This window comes from Tenrec ecaudatus, chromosome X, assembly GCF_050624435.1.
Source record: "Tenrec ecaudatus isolate mTenEca1 chromosome X, mTenEca1.hap1, whole genome shotgun sequence".
Classification (NCBI taxonomy): domain Eukaryota; kingdom Metazoa; phylum Chordata; class Mammalia; order Afrosoricida; family Tenrecidae; genus Tenrec; species Tenrec ecaudatus.
Window position 1 is genome coordinate 110564799 of NC_134548.1, and position 14342 is coordinate 110579140.

Genomic DNA, 14342 nt, shown 5'->3' on the forward strand with positions numbered 1-14342 from the left:
TGCGTGCATGCACGTTTTCTGTACCTGCAATGCTTGAAAATGACTTTTCTAGTTCAGTAAAAGTGTGCCAGTCCCTTCTACTTAATTTAGGATATATCTCGGAACCTAGGTGCTTGTTTTGAATATTGTCTTTTATACATTTGCCTATATACTGATTTTATGTTAGGATGAGCATGTGTATTTCAAACCAAGCATATAAAACCCCCAACCTTGTTTTCACATAATATAGATATCCTAAGCTATTATTTCCTCAATTATCTTTTGAATTATCTTCCATAACCAATTGTAGGTTTAATATTTATAACACCAAATTAATTCTTATTAGATCCAGCATTTTATGGTATATATATATATAACAGGATCATATCTATGTATATATGATCCTGCATTAAATACACAGACTTAAACACCTCTAGGAACTTTTATCCAATTCCAACGAAAAAACTATGGCCTGTAGTTAAAATAAACTGAATTTTATGATAGGGTTAACATAAATTTCTTGACAAAAGTATTTGTATTTAAAGTTTTAAAAAGTATTGTTCTAGTAAAAGCCACTGATAACTTCCCCAAGACTGTAATCAATACCAAATCGCTGCTCTCCTTAACCATCTAATCCAATTTAAATGGTTTTCATTTTTTTAATTGCAGTATTTGACTGAGTATAAAGTTGTTTGCTGCTATTTTCTTGAACATCTGCATTTATTTATATTGTTTTGGAAAGATCACAGTAATTTGGTATATCTTAGTTAATATTTTGTTAATATATAATGTGACTCCCCCCACCCAAACTTCAAACACAAAACAAACTTCTGAAAATAATATATCAATTCTAAAAATGTTATCAATTCAATGGACATTTTCTGTGGGAAAATGCTACATTTTTTGCGCTGTGTTCAGAAAAAGGAAACGTGACTTCTTGTTTTTAAGACTGACAGCCTACCTGTTCTCTACTGGTTCTTCTTTTCCTGTTCCTTCACCAGTACACTTAATGTGTGAAAAATAATGGAGCTGATATTATAACACAACAGAACAAGCACTTTCATGGAAGAGAATTAATGTGGGGGCCACCTCAATATCCCTGGGACAAGTCATTCAGCCAAGTATGAATCCAACCAACCAGATTAGACTTTACCTTCTATTTACCATTTGATCCAATAACAAAGGAAAGAACAACAAAAACCCTACAAGTTATTAAATATCATGCCTAAATACAGTTAAGTCATTTCGCAAATTGATTTACTTTTCTGATAGGATTACTATATCAGGGGGATACTCTATTTTCATCTTTCTCTTGATGACTTTGTGTTGGATTAGAATGTTAGTTAGACAAAGTCACACAACAACTTGATGGCACGTGGAGACCAGACCAAGGGAATTTGGATTCCCAGGCCATTCCTCTTCCTACTATATTGCAGTGGTGACTCAATGCTTACAGGAGGTGCTTATTGATAAAACGGGAAAACATCAGAATCAAAAAATGGTCAAGTTGAAACAATTGGAAGGTTGGAGGTTTTCCTTCTTTAGTTTCAAGTATTTCATTCGTCATTTCTATAGCTTAAAACTGGGCTCTAGTCTGCATAGTAGAGCTTTACTAAAACTATACATACTGAACTCCCTAGATGTCCTAAGTACAAGATGCCCAAATATTACCCTCCCACTCCCCAAATAAAAATCGTTTACATAAGACAGTATGTAGAAATTAGAACACTTTAATATAAACATTTCCAGAATATAGACTGATTTTGTAGCAGTGCTTTCTGAAAGCTTTTCAAAACTATACCATCTAAGTTTATTATTGCAGCTGTTTCACTTTATACTTTCAGAACTAGAAAATACAAAAATATACTGCCAGTTAGATTTAACAAAGGAAAAAATCAGCATAGATTACTTCATACATTTTCTTTGGAGAAAAACACAAAACGTAAACACACAACAAAAATCACACACAATCAACAATAACATGAATCCAAACAAACCATGGATTCTTCAATGTCTGGTTAAATATATTATTTTAAATAAAGTATCTCCCATGGTAAATAATGTACTACCACAGCAAGATTGAGAAAGACAATTAGAGATACCCCCACTGAGGGAAATTACATCACATGTAAGAAATGTGGAACTTGTTTTAAAAGAATGAGAGAAAGTAATTTCCAACTTGAGGGAAAGGCATATTGAATACTTTGACTTCACTTGGCTCTTAGAAGTTTCAAGTACCTGTCCAGCTAGGGAAAATCTAATAAAATGAATCATGAAACCTCAATTTTTAACAAATTCAACATTGGCGTACCAGAACTAAAACGTGTCAAGATTCAAAAATACACTCATCCCAGAGCATTGCCATTTCTATTTTTCTTTAACAGGTTTCTCTTGTCTTTTCTGCCCTTGTTGTTGTTAGGTGCTACGCAGTTAGTTCTGTCACTTGGCAACATCATGTGACAGCACAGAATTGCCACAAAGAGCTCTCCAGGATAGAGTCTCCATGGAAGCAGATTAACAGCCAGCGGTCCAGCGGAGCTGCTGGCTGATGTTTCTGCGCTTACATTCTTCTTTGTCAAAAGCCTGGCTTAGGCTTTTAAAATCTTTCTTTTTTTTTGTTCAATTCTTAAGTGTTCCTGAATTGATACTGATTATATATTCTTCTTCATTTCTTCAGCAGATGCCCCTGTCTTTAGTAAAATCCATATCCTTAACTGGCTTCTTCATCCTTGGGTAAACACAACGGAAAAGTTCAAAATCCAAGAATAGACTCATCCCAAAGCATTTCCTCTTCTGTCCTCTCTTCAACGTGTTTCTTTTTCCCTTTTCTGTGCTTACGTGCTTTCTCAGAGGCTGCACCATGGCTTTTTTTCTTCTTTCGATGCTTAAGCTTTCCTGGACTAACACAGACTTCATCTGCTAACCCTGCCCTTTGTTGGACATTCTTGTCTTCTTCTAAATTCACACCTTCAAACCTTCTTTTTCGTTTATGCTTGGAGTGCTCCTTCTCTGTCTCTTCTACTCCCTTTTCCAGATGCCTCCTTCTCTTCTGATGTCTCCGCTTATGACCTGTTCGACTGTTACTGGCATTGTTTTCTGAAGAGTGGTCCTTGCGTGATTCAGATTCTATATAGCATGGACCAAAGTCACTTTCCTGTTCACTAAGGCTCAGGTGTGCTGATTTTTCACAGTGTCTGGTGAGTTGATAGTTTATAGAGTCTAGTCTTTCTTTGCTCTCTTGACTTGGCAAGCAATGAGGTAGCTGGTTTTCTATTGTTTGTGAAATATTGTGTGATTCTCGGCATGTCTGGAAAGTCTCAAATAGGTTCTTTTGCTCACACATTTGATGGCTAGGTCTAAAATCAGTCATTTCCCTGTCCCCATGGGTTTCCACAGAGCTATGTTCGATCTTTCTGAAACACGTCTTTGGTTCTAGTCCTCTAGCTTTCTGCTCTTTGATGTAATCTTCAAGTTCATCTTGAAAAGTGTCATATGTCCTCTTAAAAGGCGGTAGTGACCTATATAATTTGTTTTCCACTGGGGAAATAGCATATGGTTCTTGGTGGGTCTGGAAAGGTACAAATGATAATCTTTGTTCAAAATTTCTATGTCTAGGTCCAGAATCAATCACTTCGTTGTACCCGTGGGTTGCGATAAAGCTTTCTTCCATCCTTCTGAAACAGGGCTGTGCCTCCAGTTCTTTGAATCTCTGCAGTTTAATGTCATCATCCACTTCATCTTGGAAAGAGTGAGGCCTCTCCTGTGAATGAGCTGGTAAATACGGAAATAACTGGTTTTCCCCTGCTTGAGAAATATTATGTGGTCTTGAGTATGTTTGGAAATTCTCATATGGGAATCTTTGCTCAAACACTCTATGCCTTGGTCCAAAATGAAACACTTCTCTGTACCCATGAGCTTCCCAGGAGCTTGAGTCTGTCTTTCTGAAACAAGAGTGTGGCTCTAGTTCTCTGGCATTCGGCACGCTGATATCCTCTTCACGCTGACCTTGGCAAGTCCCTTGTGTTTTTGAATTCTTCACTAGATTGATAACAAGGGATTCTCTGAAAAAAAAATAAAAAAGATGGTAGAATGTTCTTGTCATTAAATTATTCTGAATATTTTCTTTGTTCTCAAAATAGTGATCTTAAAAACACTCAGGGATTTTATAGATCAGCTCAATATAAAAGCTCTGAATCAAGCTATTTTATGCCAAAGTAGCTGCAGCTAGTCAAATATCTCCTGGGGACTTCACAATTTTTACACAAAAAATTTCTTAAGACTGGAATTAAAAGAAGAATGAGTATGAAGCAGATGGTATATCTGATGGTCTTGTACTAAAAACGTGAGTGCTTGGTTGGAAATATAGGTGAGGACCAAAAATATTTAATATCCTGATGGATGATCCATGAGCCCTGATGGCACCGTAGTTAAGCACTCAGCTGCTAACCTCAGTCAGCAGTTGGAACTCACCAGCCTCTCTGTGGGAGAAAAATGCAACCATCTGCTTCCACAAAGGTTCACATTACCATTGGGTTGATTCTGACACGTTGCAACCCTATGTAGGTTTTCCAAGAGTGAAAAGATGAGGGAGTAGACTTCCTCCTTTCTTCTGTGGAACAGCTGATAGGTTGGAACTGCCTGATTGACGTTGCAATTAGCAGCTCAACACCTCACAGCACTACGAGGGTTCTTTTCCATAATGGTTACAGCCTTGGATACCCTATGCAGCAGTTCTATTCTATCTATAGCAGCAGTTCTCAACCTGTGGGTCGTGACTCCTTTGGGAGTCGAATGACCCTTTCACAGGGGTTGCCTAAGACCGGTGGAAAACACATAAGTATTTGTGATTAATCACTGTGTTTTAATTGTGTTCCATTTATAACAATGAAAATCCATCCTGCATATCAAATACTTACTTGACAATTAATTACAGTAGCAAAATTATACTTCTGAAGTAGCAAGGAAAATCATGTTATGGTTGGGGGGTCACCACAACGTGAGGAACTCTATGAAAGGGTTGCTGCCTGAGGAAGGTTGAGAACTACTGCTCCAGAGGAGCATGGTAAGAATTAACTCGATGGCAATTTGTTTGGGTTTGGGTTTTGATGGATGGTCTGACCTGCTTGTCACATCACCTTCTGAAATTTCCACTGGTCAGTTTCTTGCATACATTTAAAAATGCAACAAGTTATTTATTTGGGGACACTGAGAGTCTTCTATTTGAAATCTAAATGAAAATTAATTTGGTGAGTAAGACAGTTTAGTTCCCCAAAGAATGTAAACATTTTCTACTAGAAGGAAATAATTAAACAGGAATACTTTCATTGGAGAGACAACCAACCAAATGCACAGCAGTTAAATCCCTTTCTGTTCTGCTATTGTGGTTGCCTAGTCTTTAATTGTCCTCCAAATCTTCCCTCCATAAAATAACAGAACAGGTCTGACTAAATATTTACTGAGCTTTTATTGTGTATCAGGGCCAATCACCTAACACATAGTATTTCATGTCATTAAAACAACCTTATAACAGTTGTCCAGAGTTACATACTTGTTAGAAAGAGGGATCCATATTCGACAGCAAATACTTTTGTCTTAACTTTTTTATTTCATTGGGAGAATGATGTCCACAGACTCCCTAAAACTACGTGAATCCACCAAGGATTCTCTGAATTTATATGATTACTCTGAGAATATCACCTTAACATCCTTCAAAAAGGAATATTGTTATCTGATCAAGAAGGGCACCAACTAGCCAGCTCTGCCAATACATAACAATGTCTAGGGTATTCACTGGAAGATGCTAGGATATGCAACAAATTCAGAATCAATTCATAAAGGAATGAATACTTAAAATCTGTACAATATATGTAAGGGTACTTAACAGAGGCTCTGGTCTTTGGTGTTATAGGAGAATTTGTGCAGCAATACATACGTGATTTGATGTTCATTTCCTCGCATATGGGACCGGAACATTTCTGAAGATGTAAAGATAATACTACAAATATGACAAATGTAAGGTCTCATATAAAATGCTGAAAAAACAGAAAGTTCAAGTTAAGATGGTCAGTAGAATACGCTGAGATTCGCATGATGCTACCATTGGAGGGTAATGAAATTAGCCTCTTAGAGTTCATGCCTTCTAACTTAAAGTGGAGAAACCTTTCAAGTTTATCGCATTGCTTCTCTAGCCATGATTCCTTTCCTAAGAAGTTGCTATCTTCCTGCTAACATTGCTACACGTATGTCCACCAGGCACCTGAAATTCAACATGCCCAAATAACCACTGCTTCTTATTCCTTCAACAAACAAAATTCTTTTTTTTTAGCACAAACCGTCCTCTTTACTGCGAACCCAAACAGAAATATCCCCAAAAGAATTAAAACCAATAAAAAGTATTTTTTAACTCTCTAATCTGGAATCACTGTACTGCATTTAGTTTACCCAAACTAATTTCAGCAGACAGATGTGGTTGTAAGATAGAAACCAATAGTTGAGAATGAGGGGCGTCGGAGCAGAGACTCAAAGCCCATCTGCAGACAATGGGACATCTCCCCACAGAAGGGTCACAGGAAATGGACGAGTCAACCAGGGTGCAGTATAACACCGATGAAGCACAAAATATTTCTCTGGTTCCTTGAGGCTTCCTCACACTATCCCCACTATCATGACCCCAGTCCTGCCTCTCACTTCGGACTAGACCAGAGCATGTACACAGGTACAGATGAGAGATAATAGCTCATGATACACGGAATCGAGCCACAGGAATGGGAACAGTGATACCAGAAGGGTAGGGGGAAGGTAGGGAGAGGAGGGGAGGAAGCGGGAACTGATTTCAGTGATTGAAACATAATCCCAAACACCTCTCCAGGGGGATGAACAACAGAAAACCATGGGGGAATAGAGCCATTGGTAAGTGTAATCTATTAAAATAATAATAACTTATAATTTATCAAGGGGTCATGAGGGTGGGGAGGGGAGGGAAAAAAGAGGATCTGATACCAAGGGCTCAAGAGAAAGTAAATGTTTAGAAAATAGTGATGGCAACATATGTACAAAAATACTTGATACAACTGATATATGAATTGTTATAAGAGCTATAAGAGACCCCAATAAAATGATCCTTTAATAAAAATAAAATATAACCAAAATAAAAACTGTAAGCAATTTTTATAGCATAACTACCCACCATTTCATAAGAGTCAAATACTGTAGAATAGAGACGCTATGTCATCTACCACATACTCTGCTTCTTTGGTAGAATTGGAAGCAGGAAGTCTATTTTTATGTTCTTAATATCATCCTCTCATTTTCTCTTTGGTTAGAAAAAGCAAATTAAGAACTTTCATAAGTCAAATATAAAAAGAATTTAATCCAAAGAAAGAAACCACAAAACTGAGGATATTTTAAGGACCATCAATGTTATTTTCTTTTAAATCCTACAACAATGTAATCATTTAAAGATCAACCAAGGGCTATCCCTAGAAAAGGAAGAATTACTGTAAAGAAAAAAGGAGGATGCCAATTTTGAAGAATTTGAGAACTGTGTCCACTCATGAGATGTACTCTCTTGTGGGCCTAGAGGAAGTCATTAGGTTTTACCAAAATCTGAATGAATGATTCTTCAAAACTATCATGTGCTCTGACTTCATGATCACTGAGTTACTTTCTGATTATACTTTGGTTTCCCAGATTCTCTTATATATTAAATATTAAAAGTATTCCTTGGATGACAGACACAAAACCTGAAAATCAGAAATACGCCCATGTCTCCTCCTACCACAAATAAATTATAGTTAGCAACATATTAATTTTAAACTACAATGTTTCTCAAACCACTTTGATAAGGATCACCTGAGATATTAGTATAAAATATAGATTGTTAGGTTCCTCCCCTGGAGAATATGGTTTACTTTGTCTGAGATAGAGCCAGAAAAGCTGTATTTTAACAAGTGATTATTATCAGAAAATTGGGAAGAAATTTAAACTGCCTATCTTCCAAGTTCACTGGTTATTTATCAGCCTCTTCAAAGTTTCTTTGGGGTTAGTGAGTACCTGATTTGAGGCTGGTTGATTCTGAAAATTCTGACATCCCATATAGCAAACTAAGCATTAAATCCAGGATCCAACATCCTCAGAACAAGCTTTTCCAAGGAAAGCATTAATATCCAATAGCATAGATTTTGAGAGCACTAAAGTTAGGAAAGCAAGAGTCCTAGTTGCCCCGTACATCAATGGTTCTCAACACTGGTTGCACATTAGAATCATGTAGCAAACATCATTCATTTTGAAGCTCCAGATCAGAATTGAATCACAATCCCGAGGTGTAGAAACTAGAGCTTTGGTAACATTTTAAAGCTTATCAGATATTTTACTGTGGAACCATGGTTGATAAATACTGCCCTAGATAATAAAACCAATGATCTTTATTTGATGATGAAGTTAAACTGTAATTCAGAGATTTATATATTTGTTTAGTGCTCACAATAATAAAGGTCCTCCACAGTTGAATCAAAAATGACATTGGAAATAAGAGTATAATATAGATAATTCAGGGGTTTTGAAGTAGCTGCAGTCATATATGAAATAGTCAAAAGCATTTCTAAAGAAACACGCAAATGGGGGACAGGGAAAAAGCTACTGTATACAAACACTCCAGGGGTGAGGTCCAGGTAGTATGGCAGGGGCCAGACCAAATCTAGGGGTATATATTGTGGCCAACTAAAAAAGAGGGGTTAGGGAGGAAAGGGGACAAAAAGAAACGCGTGGAAGGGGAATAGGGCACTGACCCAACCAAGGAGAGGGTATTGTTTGTGTCTCCACAGGGTAACAGGGACCAGACTTAAATCCTGTGTTCCAGGATGAGAATGCCACTTGCCTGCATGGAGAGGGGAGCCAGTGGAGGGGCCTGAGTGCTCAGGCCCCATACCAGCTATGTGGACAACTGCCCCTTCCCCCAGAAGAATTTACTTTAGAGGAAGGCACTGAAGCTGCAGCGAGGCGAGAGGGGCATATTTGATCAGAACAAAAGGGAGCAAATGAATGGGAGGAAGAGAGAGTGGAGCACATCCTAGCCCACCAGGCCTGGAGAAAGATATCCCACCCCGAAAAGCTGATGCACAGAGTGGACCATATGGGTGACCCCACTATGAGACAAGTCCCTCGCTGGCCCATGGTCCTATGGGGGACAACACTGGAGACTCAGTGTTAAGATTGGCCTGGACTGCCCTGCAACACGGAGGAAAAACACTAAAGGTATGCAGCAGAGCAATGGGGGGAGCAGAGGAGGGAGATCCCGAGGGAGTGCAAAGGAAAGACTCTAGGGCCAGAGCATGGCACCTCATCTGACTTGACTGGAGGACACGCCTAGAGGTCAAAAATCAGACCTTGATCTATTTACAAATTTTTCTTTCTTTTTAAAAATTTTTTACTTTTTTCTATTTATTTTTTAAATCAATTCATTCTTTTATAGTCATTGGTTTTCTTTTTTGTTGTCATCGTTGTGTTCTCTTTTGTTGCTTTGTCTTGCTATGTTTTAATTTTTGGTGCATATTATTAGCCCTAAAGATCTACCCAGACAAGATAGGCTGGATAAAATCTCTGGAGGAGAAAACAATGGGACCGATGGTTCCAGGGGGACTTGGGAAAAGGGGGAGGTGGTAAAAAGGTGGTGTTGACCAACCCAGGGACAGGGGAGCAACAAGTGATCCAAAATTAGTGGCAAGGAGGGTGTGAGAAACCTGGTAGCGATTCAGCAAGGGCAAGGTAACTGAGAGAAATTACTGAAACCCAAATGAAGGCTGAGCATGATAGTGGGACAAGAGGGAAGTATAAGGAAATAGAGGAAAGAACTAGGGGACAAAGGATATTTATAGAGGTCTAAATACAGGCATGTGCATATGTAAATATATTTATATAGGAGGGTGGGGAAATAGATCTATGAGCCTGTATTTATAGGCTTAGTATTACGGAAGCAGATAGACATTGGACCTCCATTCAAGTACTTATTCAATATAAGAACTCTTTATTCTATTAAATTGGCATTCCATGATGCACACCTTCCCAACACAACTGCTGAAGACAATGTGGGTGAACAACTAAATGTGGTGAAGAAAGCTGATGGTGCCCGGCTATCAAAAAAGATAGCGCTTAGGATCTTAAAGGCTTGAAGATAAACAAGCCACCATCTGGCTCAGAAGCAAGAAAGCCCACATGGAAGAAGCACACCAGCCTGTGTGGCCAAGAGGTGCTGAAGGCATCAGTTATAAGGCATCAAAGAACAAAAGAAATCATATCATTTTGTGCTCACCTCCCTGATAAGATCGCTGAAGAGAAATGGGTGAATAAACAAATGTGGTGAAAAAAGCTGATGTTGCCCGGCTATCAAAAGATATAGTGTCTGGGGTCTTAAAGGCTTGAAGGTAAACAAGTGGTCATCTAGCTCAGAAGCAAAAAAGCCCACAAGGAAGAAGCCCACCAGCCTGTGCGATCACAAGATGTCAAGAGATCAGGTATCAGGCATCATCAGAACAAAAATCTTATTATAGTGAATGACTGGGGGAGTGCGGAGTGGAGACCCAAAACCCATTTGTAGGCTACTGGACATCCCCTTACAGAAGGGTCTTAGGGAGGAGACGAGACAGTCAGGGTGCAACGTAGCAACAATCAAAAATACAACTTTCCTCTAGTTCCTAAATGCTTCCTTCCCCGTCCCCCCTCCCACTGTCATGATTTGAATCCTACCTTGCAAGTATGACTAGACCAGAGGAGGTACACTGGTACAGATGAGAACTGGAAACACAGGGAAGTCAGGGCAGATGATTCCCTCAGGACCAGTGGAGTGAGTGACGATACTGGGAGGGTGTAAGGAGGGTGGGTTGGAAAGGGGCAACCTATTTCAAGGACCTGCATTTTACCTCCTCCTCCCTGGGCGACATACTATAGAAAGGTGGGGGGAGGGAGATGTGGGACAGAGCCAGATATGACAAAATAATAATTAATAAATTATCAGGGGTTCATGAGGGAAGGGAGAGTGGGGAGGGAGGGGCAAAAATGAGGACTTGATTCCAGGGGCTTGGGTGGAGAGCAAAAGTTTTGAGAATGATGAGGGCAACGAATGTACAAATGTGCTTTACACAATTGATGTATGTATGGATCGAGATGGGTGGTGTATAAGTCCCTAATAAAATGATTTAAAAAGAAAAAAAGAAGTTGGGGAAAGTGGGAAGATGCCATAATATTTTAATTCATTTTTTCTACACTTAAAAAATCCCCTCATATTATACTTAACCTTAAATAATACATTGTTTAATTGTATTTTTAAATATTAAATGCCATCTATGTAAAAAAAGAAAGAAATGTTTTGAAACCGACTGTGGTAGCAATTGTACAATACTGTTTTATGTGATTGATGGAATGTTATGATATATGTCAGAGCTCCCAATAAAATATTTAAAAAAAAGAAAGGTGATAGTGCCCAGTAATGAAAATATATTGCGTCTGGGGTCTTAGAGGCTTGCAGATAAACAAGTAGCCATCTAGCTTAGAAGAATGAAAGCCCACATGGAAGAAGCACACCAACCTGTGTGACCATGGGGTGCTGAAGGGATCAGGTATCAGGCATCAAAGAACAAAAAATCATATCATAGTAAATGAGGGTGAGTGCAGAGTGGAGACCCAAAGCCCATCTGTAGGCAACTGGATACCCCTTTACTGAAAGGTTTTGGGGAGGAGACGAGCCAATCAGGGTGCAGGGCAGCAATGATAAAACATACAACTTTCCTCTAGTTCTTAAATGCTTCCTCCCCCCACTCTCAGGATCCCAATTCTACCTGACATATCTGGCTAGACCCAAGGATGTACATTGGTATAGCTAGGAACTGGAAACACAGGGAATCCAGGTCAGATGACCCCTTCAAAACCAATGGTGAGAGTGGAGATACGGAGAGTGGAGGGAGGGTGGGGTGGAAAGGGGAAACCGATTCCAAGGATCTACATATAACCTCCTCCCTTGAGGATAAAAAACAACAGTGGGTGAAGGGAGACGTCGAACAGTGTAAAATATGACAAAATAATAATAATTTATGAGTTATGTAGGGTTTTTAAGGGAGGGGGAGTGGAGAGAGAAGGGGAAATGAGCTGCTATTAAGCAGTCAAGTAGAAAGCAAATATTTTGAGAACGATGATGGCAACAAATGTATAAATGTGCTTGACACAATGAATTTTTGTATGGATTGTGATAAGAATTGTATGAGCCCCCATTAAAACGATTTTTTAAAGTATTTTAGAACTGGTAGTTGTAGAACTTTGTATTACCTTAGCTCTTGATATTTTTTCTCACAGAAACTTTTCTGACCTTTTTCAAAGCTACAGACCTCTTAGAATAAAAAAAGAAAAGACTTTCAAGGAGATGGTGAGACAAATTGGCTGCAAAAATGGGCTCCTGTAATTTAGCAATGGATGTGAGGATAGCACAGAATCGAGCAGTGTTTTGTTTTGGTGTACCCAGGGTTTCTATGAGGCAGACCAGACTCAAAGGCACCTAACAACACGAAGAACAAAATGTAAAGCCATTGTACGCTCCCCAGGTCAATGTTCCTGGTCTAATCCTCCTAGAACCTGCCTCCACTATGATTACCAATTTCACTAGTCTTCTATCTCAGTATCTGCTCCTTGACCCTGTCAAGTTTCATTGCCCTTGGTCTTGCTAAGTTTGTTTATTTTTGAGTTCTGTCAAGAATGCAGGATTGTCTGCACCTTGTACTTTTCAGAATCTTCCGTAACTTAACAGTTGTAGGGTCTACTTTTCCAATCCTAGCCCTATCTCATAACTTCCCAGATTATTTTCAGAACACATATTTAGGAAATGCATGCAAAAGGATCACTTTTAAAAATACCACTAGGGTTCCACTTAATACATCCATAGTTTTATACTAAACCAACCAGTTTTCTGTGATAAGTGGATGGCTGCAGACAAATTTACTGATTTACATGTCCTAGTCTCATTAGGGTACCTTTAAAAGGCAAAAGATAGTTTATGAGCCAGGAGAAAATGATTTTTAGGTCAGAGCTAATGTCAAGTTTTTAACAAAACTCAAGGGGACATCCTCCTAAATCATTGAAGCTTTGCAATAAGTTGATAGGCGTGTGGTCCACATAAAACAGCAGTTTTTAAATGGTTTGAACTTTTTAAGGAGGGTTAAGAAGATCTCAAAATCAAGAGAGGAAAGAACTAAAGGCTTGTCTTAAAACAAGCAAACAACTAAGTGAACCATCAATCAAGTCCACATGGAAGATGCACACCAGTCTGCGTGATCCAAAGGTGGAAAACAATAAAATACAAATCTGAAGGAGGGAGGCAGCTTAAATTCTGAGCACCCAGTTCGCAGAAGGCCATGGATGACGCTGGAAACTCAAAATCCATTTTCAGGGTTCTCACATGGATTAACCCTCCAGTGAATCAGTGAATTCCCAGTGATCACAATCCAGGGATGCAAATAGCCTTACTATCAGATAGCATTGTAAGGTTTATTGCAGCAGATGGAGTTAGGTTAAATATAACGTCTTATTATTTGTTCTCCCTTTGAATCATTTTAAATTTGCTTCAGCTTTTCGTGTTTTCTGCTTTCTTTTTGACTTTGGTTTTTCTCTGTTTTGTTTGTTTCTTGTTTTTGTTTTGTATGCTTTTCTGTATATGAATTCAGGATTGGTAACTCTACAGAGACAGTAACTGTATTAATGATTATCTCGAGACATGGTGGGAGAGGATGGGAGCAGATAGGAAGTTGCCAAAAGTGAGCATGAGAAAGAACAAATGAAATTGATGGTGATGATGATTTCACAATTCTAAATATTACTGAACTATTAAATGGTACTACTTACATGCCAATAAAACTATTTTTAAAAATATAAGAATGACCATTACCTGAAGAAACTGACTAAAACCCAAAATCTGCTAAAAATATGAGCATGGAATTACATCGATGAAATGGTTGCAATCTCACATGGTTTGACATTTTCAATTTTAAGCTTGCTCTTGGACTCAGCAAGTGTTGGGTGGATGAGTGCCAAAAATTTTGAATGAAATCAGTTGGCTCAGAGACTTGTTCTTTACATCAACCTTTTTTTTTTAAAATTAGGGGCTCATAAAACTCTTATCGCAATCCATACATATATATATACATCAATTTTATAAAGTACATCTGTACAAAGGAAGTTCAAAGCTAACGAAGACAACTTAATGGAAACCAGAGAAATGTCTTGGATGTTACTATACGATCCAGAGAATAAGGTTCAATCAAAGCAATGGCTTTCAATATTCACATTTTCTTAGCTTTCAGACATGTCTTAGTTCTGAAGACATAGTG

General features: G+C 38.5%; 1 protein-coding gene across 1 annotated transcript in view; it reads right to left on the bottom strand.

The window, feature by feature from the left end:
- Positions 1–2125: 2125 nt before the first annotated feature.
- The window catches only part of ZMAT1 (zinc finger matrin-type 1), a 47285-nt gene continuing 35068 nt past the window's right edge, over positions 2126–14342 (bottom strand). The window contains 2 exon segments of the mRNA XM_075538851.1: positions 2126–4040; positions 5912–6011. Of these exon segments, the coding sequence (XP_075394966.1) occupies positions 2732–4040; positions 5912–6011 (1409 nt within the window). The 3' untranslated portion in view covers positions 2126–2731.